The sequence below is a fragment of the Thunnus maccoyii genome, chromosome 19, assembly GCF_910596095.1.
Source record: "Thunnus maccoyii chromosome 19, fThuMac1.1, whole genome shotgun sequence".
In the NCBI taxonomy this organism is placed as follows: Eukaryota; Metazoa; Chordata; class Actinopteri; order Scombriformes; family Scombridae; genus Thunnus; species Thunnus maccoyii.
In genome coordinates, this window is record NC_056551.1 from 12,299,833 (window position 1) to 12,309,617 (window position 9,785).

The 9,785-nt window shown below is 40.4% G+C and overlaps 1 protein-coding gene across 1 annotated transcript in view; it reads right to left on the reverse strand.

The window, feature by feature from the left end:
* LOC121885108 (NMDA receptor synaptonuclear signaling and neuronal migration factor) overlaps nt 1-9,200 on the reverse strand; it is a 45,032-nt gene extending 35,832 nt beyond the window's left edge. The window contains exon 1 of the mRNA XM_042394259.1: nt 8,377-9,200. Within this exon, the coding sequence (XP_042250193.1) occupies nt 8,377-8,876 (500 nt within the window). The 5' untranslated portion in view covers nt 8,877-9,200. The remainder of the gene's footprint in view (nt 1-8,376) is intronic.
* Between the last annotated feature and the right edge of the window lie 585 nt (nt 9,201-9,785).

Genomic DNA, 9,785 nt, shown 5'->3' on the forward strand with positions numbered 1-9,785 from the left:
TCAAGTTCAGTGTCCTGGATTCAGATCAGATCAGATAAGATATTCTGACAGTGATGGAAAGCTTGAGGACACAGACTGTGTTAGAGTGAAATCTATACTCTTAAAGGTACAGTAGACTTCTAGTTGTTTCTGAGACAACCATATCAGTGATTCTGCATGTTTTACCCAATTGAATATACTGTATTACTATTATTTTACATTACTGCAAACCATATGTTTTACTGAGGTTCTTGACCTTGGAAACAGCACTAGAGAAAGCAATTTCATCACACGGTCCATTTACTTTAAAGGACCATTTGGAGCTTTTTATCCTATCACATGATCTTGCTCAGCAGATGGAGTTTGTCCAGTTATCATGGAATTGCAGATGTTTGAATTTCAAGTTTGTCTGAGCACTTTAAGGACTATGAGTCAAGAATGAACTTTGAGCCACAGCTTTTGAGCCAACACAGATGAAATGTCTGTAAACTGCTCAGAAGAAAACGGAAATTTGAACATCTACAATTATTGAGTCTTATAGTTTAAAGCTCCAGAACAGCTACTAAATGGACTTCATGGTGATGTTTTCTCAGCAGAAGCTTTTAGATTGATTTCCAGTCTTTCAGGCAGTATTTGGTTTCCATGTATGACTATTAACTTGCAAAGACTTGATGATGTGTTACTGTAAAATCATTCCTTACGTTACCTTCAGGAGCTGGTGGGAAACTGGAATTGGCGACCAAACAATGAATTTTAACACCCACCCCCTGGAGACACCACACTTTTAAGGTTCCAGTTGTATACTCTATATATAATTCATAGTCAAAGTTCTACAAAGAGCTAACATCCTGCAAACAGAACAGTTAAATGCAAGAAATTACCAAATTCACAAAATCCACCTCATGACATTCATGTCATGAAGTGACATTCATGTCATGACATTCATGTCATGAAGTGGAGGTGCTTACCTTCCGTAAGGACAACATCACAGGTGAATGCAATGCTTTTTAGCTGCCAACTCAGATGTCACAGTGTCCTTGAACACAACAATCAGTCATTTTGGAAACAGGTCCCGCTCACAGCCACACAAGTGATGCTGTCATCTTTCTTAGGTGGACAGTCTCCAACTCCAATGTCACACAACAAGAATGCTATGGAGAATGTCTTGGACAGAACTAAACTTCAAGAGTAGCTCTAACTTGGCTTCGTAAACTACTTTTGGTGCAACATGAAACCTGAAGCTCCTGCTCAGTGTCTGGTCATCTGTTCGACTCCTTCTGGGTGAGCAAGGGAGTGTGCACATATGAGCATATTCTGCCTTTGTCTGGTGTCTACAGTTAAGCATTTCACGAGCTGAATGAGCCAGACACAATTTGACACACTCCACTTCCTCATCACTTTCTGCCACAAACTCCACTAAAAGGCACATGAAAGGATCCTCAACAACAGGAAGATACACTTCAGCACTTCAATTATTTTAATGGATCAAGACAGAACAATACATAACTAGATACTTAACAGATCAGACAGAACATTAAAAAACTGTAAACATGCCCTTTTTTCTCCAGTTTGTTTTTTAATGAATACAGATAGTCAAGCATTGCTTATTGGTTTTTTTGTTGTTTTTTTTACTTTATCCACTTTTTATTCATAGACTGTATAAAAATATGGACGTAGTTACCGTGACGTCACCCATTGGTTTCTGAAGAGCGGTTTTGAAGCTCAAAGTGAGCCATTCCGGCCGTCGCCATCTTCGCAGTGCATGACGCTGCCTAACTCCCAGCCAATCAAAAATGGGCAAAGAGGCGGGCCGAATGGCTGAAACAAGCCACCTAGCGGCTGGCTGACCTGTCACTCAAAGCAGCCATGTCCTTCATTATGCATAACTTTACGGCTTAATAAAATTTAAACGAGTGAGTTATAAAAAAATTCACCCCCGTACAGTTGTCATGAAAGGGGAATTAGCTATAGAGACCAAAACCATTTTTTGTACCAGGCTGTAAACATGTTTATTTCTGCTGTTAAGTTGGGCATTTTAACATGGGGTTCTATAGGGAATGACTCGCTTTTGGAGCCAGCCTCAAGTGGCCATTCAGGGAACTGCAGTTTTTGGCACCTCTGCATTGGCTTCATTTTAAAGCCCCGGAGGTTGCCGCTTGTTTTTATTTGACTTTTTTCTTGATTGTCTCGTTTTTTAGGCTGCATTTATAGCTATGATTGGAGTGCCCATCTATCAAAACTTGCTCTGACAGGTGCAAAATGTCCATCCACATTTAGATATTCGCCACCCAAGCCAACTATAGTTAACTGGAAAACAGGGGACTTGTAAATGTACTGTAATTTGTTGATTGTAGGTGAAGCCTTTTGATTATTTTATCCACTAATTGTGCCTACTACACTTTATTAAAACACTGCATCTGAGAGAAAGTCAAATTAGGGCTGTAATTAACGATTATTTTCATCATCAGTTAATGTGATGATTATTTTCTCGATTAATCAGTTAGCCATTTGATTGATTGAATGTCCAAAAATTTGATCACTATTTCCCAGATGTCTTCTTTTGTCCCAACTAACTTTTTCCTTAAAAAATGGACTCAAAACAATTAATCAATTCTCAAAATAGTTGGCAATTAATTTTCTGTCGATTGAGTAAGCTATTAATGGATAATATTGCAGCTCTAAGTGAAATACATATGACTAAAACACATAAGTAGAACATGAAAATAGCACAGATTCACACAATAACAACACACACATTAACAGGCTTTACAAATCCCACTCAAAAAAGCTACACCTTAATGTTAAACTGTTAATTTGACCAACAAATGATCTCCATGGCTACAAAAATGGACCCTGAAGACTTGCATATAGAAAAGCACCTATTCTACAGAATTCTGCTACATATAATGTTTCATCCCATTAGTGATCCATATCTTATCATCCCATTGCTTTTCCCTGTGCATTCTGATGCCATTTAACACTGTGACCATATATCTTTAAAGGACAAGCGGGCTCATGGCAGAAAACAGGCCATCACTCCCCTGACAGTGTTCCCATTGGTGTGAATATCATCAGAGCTAATGTCTCCCCGGGCGTCTCTCCACTGTAAACAATGGGCTGCCAAGCAAAGAGATTCCTCATTCTTAATGCTCCTTAATCGAATCTTCCTCTCAGATGGACTAATTGAATTGGGTTTCCTACAAAAACACACCGGCACACACACAAAAATGCACAGTTGGCGTGCTGAGAGCCTGTTGAGAAGCTTGTTGCATGTGCTGAAGGCCAGAGGGACTTTTGAAAATTGCAGTTGTATAAGTGTGGTGCATTATGGGATATGTGGGAGGGAAGCACCTGACCGGAGAGCTGATTAAAATCTGAGTACACTAGTGGCTCACCGTAACCACACAGACCACATTAAGCAGTGAGTGATAAAACTGATTCACACACACTTACACACTGCACACTTCTGTTTCTCTGTAGTAGCCAACACATTGTTAACATATTTTAAGGATAATATGGCTTTCTCACAGCAGAAATTTTGACTTGTCATAGTTGGAAAAGCACTAATAAGATTATATTGTAACCACGGCTCAGTTATAAGTCTAAGTTATATTTACATCTGTGCTTTTATGACTTTGAAATGTTAAAATGTCTTCCCTGAACATCTACAATTCTATGACAACTGGGAAACTTGAGCTGAAATTGTTTTCTCAAAGAAAAAAATAGAATAAATATGCACAGAAGCAGACAAACATAGACAAACAATCACATAACACTGTTGGAGTCCTAATCATTCTTCAGACTGTAATCAGTAAAATCTGCCTCATTCAGCATATTTATGGCAAAGAATTTAACCGTCTGATTGAACAAAGGAGGGGGGAGATAGAGGGAGAGAGAGATGGCTGCGATCAAGCATATTACTGAAAATGTAAAAATATACAGTGTATATACTGTACCAGTCAAAAGTTTAGACACACCTTGCCATTCTCTTGAATGAGAAAGTGTGTCTAAGCTTTTGACTGGTACTTTATTTCTAAATATATACATGCAATGATAAATGAGAAAGTACAATGAAGCAACATTTTAGCGGGAAAAAAAAAACAATTCTCAAAACTTAAGAGGTAAGAACATCTTTTCCTGTTGAGCTTGAGTGAATATGAGTATTATTTCAAAAAATAATTACATAACATCCCTGTACCCCGTCAACAGAGTGACTGCAGGCCAACAACAAATACAAGCTGCACCTGTCGATTGTCCCGAATAAACTAAGACATTCATTTGCATCAGTCTGTAAAAACCAATCCTTTCATCTTTCATGCCATCTTTCACACCCCCACAGCTCTGCGAACACTGTTGTCCGATGCCCTTCAGCCGAACCGCAGCAGACCTCTTCTCTGGCTGATAGAAAGATCAAAGCATTTGCTTTTACACTCAATGTCGCAGAATTCTGGTGTGTAAATTGGAGGTAATCTTTCCTTTCTTTTTTTTCTTTTTTTCTCCCCTTCGCTCTCAGTCGCTCGCTACTTCCCATGAGCTGCTGGAGGGGAGAGTGTGACCTGTTTCATAACCAGCAATCCATAAACATGCATGAGATGACACCCGCACAGACGAACACCGGTTACAAGGAACCAGAGTCTCTTTAGTGTTTCTTATGTATTGTTTGGATGTATTTGCTCATTCACACATGTACTGTGTCCTCCAACAAGTCCTCAAACCTCATCGACAAAATGGGTCATTTGTCAATACTTTCTGAAATGATCCTGATGAGTATTTTCTGATCTGGCACACCTATCTGTTGAAAAAACTAAAGACAAAGACATACCAGAAGTCATTTTTAGCCAAGCTAGTGTCACGGCTCTAAGGATGGCAATGTCTGTCAGTCCACTTTTGTTCATTCATTGTCCCCAGAAGATAAATCCTAATGGCTTTGGTGATCCATTGACTTTTCCTCTGTCTTGACATCTATGAGATGGTTTGCCATAAAATTTGGTACAGATATTCATGGTGCCCAGAGGATGAACTTGACTTTGGTGACTTTTCCTCTAGTGCCACCATGAGGTTCACATTTGTGGCTTTGAGTGAAATGTCTTTACAACTATTGGATGCATCATCCTGAAAAGTGATCACTTTCCTGTTGTGGCTGTTGTTGTGTAAAATTTCAGTTTAGGATCCAAAACTGACATTCTCAGCTGTACTTTGTGTTTAGTGAAAATGAGCAAATTATTGCACGCTAATTTGCTAAGCTAAGATGGTGAACATGGTTCACATTATACCTGCTAATCATCAGCATTAGGGCTGCAACTAACGATTATTTTCATCATTGATTAATCTGTTGATTATTTTCTCAGTATTAAAATATCAGAAAACAGTACCTGGTTAAGTTGGAGAAAGATTTTTTTAAATGGTCGAATGGTTAAGCTTTGGTAATAAAAACAACTTGGTTGGGGAAAGATGATCTTTATGGTTAAGGGTAGAAAAACAGTCACTGACTGTTCATAGGAAACAGTTTTTGTCGGTTAGATGGTTTGATGGATGGATTGTTCATTTTCGGAGAGGACCGTCTCATTTGCACAACTGCAAAAGATCACTTGGATCCCAGACAGTGAATATGAGTTATTTTAGCCATTTGAATAAACTGCTTTTGTTGTTCTGGTGAGGACGGTCTTCGTCCTTGAGACACTTCACAGTGTGCTGTGCTCTGGCTGGTTTTTAGATCAATTTCTCTTTCAAATAATCCAAGTGTAACAAAAACAATCTATGCCACCATCTCAACAAACAGGTCAGCTTCTTCAATAAATGTTTCATTCACTTCTGTCAGACTAATGTTCTAGGCTAGAGAATCAAATTACAAAAGTTGCAAAGAATAATAAATCAGTTTATATTCAGTGCAGATTTATTTGTTCTTGTTTCTATTTGTGAGAGTCAGTGTGAGATTTACACCTGCAGAGTGAGGACATTTCCTCAAGGGGCAATTTTAGGATTAGGATTTGGGTTTAAGGTTAGAGTTAGGTTTAGGTTTAAACTAAGGTAAAGTAAGGGGTTGAGGGCAGAATTGGCATTAGAAAAGTTAGTATAAGGGTTAATAGTCATAGCTAGGAAACAGTGGATGGAGACTAATACTGTAAGGTCAGTGGGGGGGGGGGGGGTTATGATCCAGAAGTGTGTGTGTATTGGAGAGAGAAAACCAAAGTGTGAGTATGTTCTCTGTCACTTAACCCAGTTTACTGTATGTTTAGATGAGTTGGATAAGGACGATGACTCAGACTTTTATATAGGCACATATACCTGCTGTCATTTGCCTTAAGCTTCTAAATACAAGGAAAAGCATGTGTGTGCGTTTGTGTGTGCATGAGTGACACTAATGTGCATTAAGCTGCTCAACTCTAAGTACCAAAGTGTATTCTGGCATGACACATGACACAAGATCTGCAAAAAGTTAATGTATGGAAATGCAAAACAGATTCCTGGGGAAAAAAAACAAACAAAAAAAAAAACTGAAAATGAAATTGTGTGTCATGGGTAAAAGCTTGCAATTGAAAAAATTAGACTCCAGAGATCTGACGCTGCAGACAGAGAGCTTGAACATTTAAAACCCGCAGAGAGTCCAGCCTGCCTCTCAGACAGAACAGAGAAGAGATACGAGCATGTAGATCAAATGGAGTGCGATGGATACATGCCTGGTTGTATGCATCAAGATCATATATGTGTGTGTGCGTGTGTGTTTATTTTCTGAGGTGGAGAGAAACCACTTCTGCTTCCACATTCATGAGGTCATGTGCAGGTGAGAGGCTGATAAATATTGGATGTGATTCCGCTGCATTTCCCTTCTAAGGAGCCAAGGTTCCTTCTGCCATTAACTCCGAAAAATTAAACCCTGAAACGTGTGTGTGTGTGTGTGTGTGTTTGTGTGAAAAAGAGGAGAGCACAGAGAGAGTGTGAGGGAGGGAACGAAGATAAGAGCATAATAACTAAATAACTGCGTGTATTTGAGTGTGCATGTGTGTGCGTGTGTATTTTCAATAGCCCTATCAGACATGGAAAAAAAAGACACACACATTCTTACTGTAAGCTCAGGACACTCTCTGTAGTCACCAGTGTGTATGAGCAACACATTTTCATCTCCCCTTCAAGGTGGAACACATGCACACACACACACACATGCACACACACGCTGCACTGCATGTTAAGAAGGCTCACACACTATAGGCTGTGTAACATAAGAAAAACACACACTGAGCGAGAGAGAGAATGACGTAATAGCACATCAGCACACATCTGTGGATGTTGAGTCTGCACAGCCAAGTCAAGGTCATTCATTGATTGAATTGAAATCACACGCCAAGGCCTACTGCGTGGCGACTGCTGAAACATAGAAATATTGAATTTGTATTCTGATCTCAGTGAAGATAGTAGCTGCCTGTCCGCACTTGATGTGTAGACATATGAACAACAGTCACACACGTGCTCTCTCGGTGAGCTGCAGCTTCAGCTCGGAGCCTCAGAGACGTGCAGCCAGCACAGGAAGGGAGATGGAGATGGCTTATTACTTTGCCTCCATGGTTGCTGTAACAGCTGGTTGCGGATCTGACTATTTAAAAAATTCATACAGCTCATACACTGTCTCTCAAGAGTGAGTCGTTAACAGCTTTTAACGGGTTGGACTCCAGTCTTGAGTCCCGCTGCTTTTTTTTTTTCCAGGCTGAATATAACTGCTGCCCTCTGCCGGGCCCAATAACTGACCGTGATTGGTGATACCTGCAAACGACCGAATCGATTGCGTTGATTGATTAATTGACAGCTGGATCATTTGCCCGCCGGGGTGTGAAGGCAGCAGCCCCATCACTGCGCCGTCCGGCCAGATCGATGCGGCCAGACAGAAAGCCGATTTTGTTTAAATTACTATATATATATGAAAAAAAGAGAAATCAAACGGCAGACTATTTTTACAGCAGGTGGTAGACTGTTTTAGGTGATGAGGAAATGTATTGGGGTTACTGTGAGTCACGGCAGCCCTCGCTTTGCCTCTGCATGACTTTCATTACACAATGATGCTTCATTCACTACACCAGTTTGGTCCAAATAAAACAGTCTGGAGGAATTATGGGGCTACACAGCCTATAATTCACAATTTGTAGGCTACATTTGCGCAGTATAGGTGCAGTTTTGAGAGATTAAAGGCTAATTTAAGCACGTATTTGTGCCACAGACTAGACGGGACAATCGGCAGACATGTGAAAAGCGCAGAGGCTCTGCGCATTATACCCGGGATAGCGCACAACTGTCACCCTACTGTAACTTCACAGGGTCGCACCTGGAGGCTTCAATACCTGTCCAGACTTCCCCCCCGAGGCTGCTGTGTAACGGGTGTAAAGCCATAGAGCTCCGGGTGTCACTCACCTAACTTTTGCTGCCACAGAAGATATCGCATCGTTTCTTAAATTCTTCCTTTTGGACACGGCAGTTCCCATGCTGACATGGAAACGACGCAGGCAGGAAAACAGTTCATTCCAAACACTCGAAGGATGGAGGAATGCGACAAGTGAAAAGAGTATAAAAACCGAAGAGAAAAATGGAAAAAAAAAAAAAAAAAAGTTGAAGGGAAATCCGGGGGCAGATAGATGCGAGAAGAGGGACGTCAGCCTCTCTCTGTCTCTCTGGATGTGAGCACGTAGGCTACGTGGGGTAGCTGCACAGCTGTCAGCGTGTGGCTGAAAATACACAGACCTTTCTCTCTCTCTCTCTCTCTTTCTCTCCCTATCCGTGTGTCTCATTGATCTGAAAATGCAATGGGAGGATGGTAAGGGTGGTGATATCACCATCATCATCATCATCATCATCATCACAAAGGGGGAAAGGGGGCGTGGAGGTACTGTATGAGGGACACTGGTACCAACCATGCAGCCCACCTCTGCCTTTCATCTCATCCATTTTTGGACTATTACCTGTGTATTTTTATTTGATTATTTTGGAAAAAGGATTCCCTCTCTCTCCCACACATACATACACACATACACACACACACACACACACTCGCACACATCAAAATGGAGAGATTCTCATCCACAGCCAAGGACAGAGGAAACAGTGAGGTTGAGGCGCTGCGGTGCTCTGTCAGCATCACTTCAAACTTGGGCTGGGCAGTACATCGATATTATATCGATATCGTGATATGAGACTAGATATTGTAATATGGCATAAATGTTATCTTTTCCTGGTTTTAAAGGCTGAATTGCAGTAAAATTATGTAATTTTCTGAACTTACCAGACTGTCGTAGCTGTTCTTTTATTTGCCTTTACCCACTTAGTCATTATATCCACCTCACTGATGATTTTTTCAATCAAAAATCTCATTGTGTAAATATTTTGTGAAAGCACCAATAGTCATCCCTACAATATTGTTGCAATATCAATATCAAGGTATTTGGTCAAAAATATTGTGATGTTTGATTTTTTTTTCCCATATCGCCCAGCTCTGCTTTAAACAGCATGTTCATAATGCCTTCAGACTGTGCTGTTTTTATGCTGCTGCTTTTTCAAGTCCTTGTGGCAGGACCTTCAGTGTTATCAGTATTCAGATGAGTGCTGAAAGATCAGAAAGGGCAGTTAACACAATATCTGGAGAGCAGAATTATGTGCATTTTGTGTTTCTTTAGTGGTGAAGAAGAGTTGCAGTGACTCTTATCTTAAGCTGCTGATGGTCTTTGTCTCATCCAGTGGTGGAAAAAGTGTTCAAACCCCTCATTTCAGGGGTCACAGCAGCAGCTCACAAGAGATATAATCTCTTATATATAATATAAGCAGCAGAG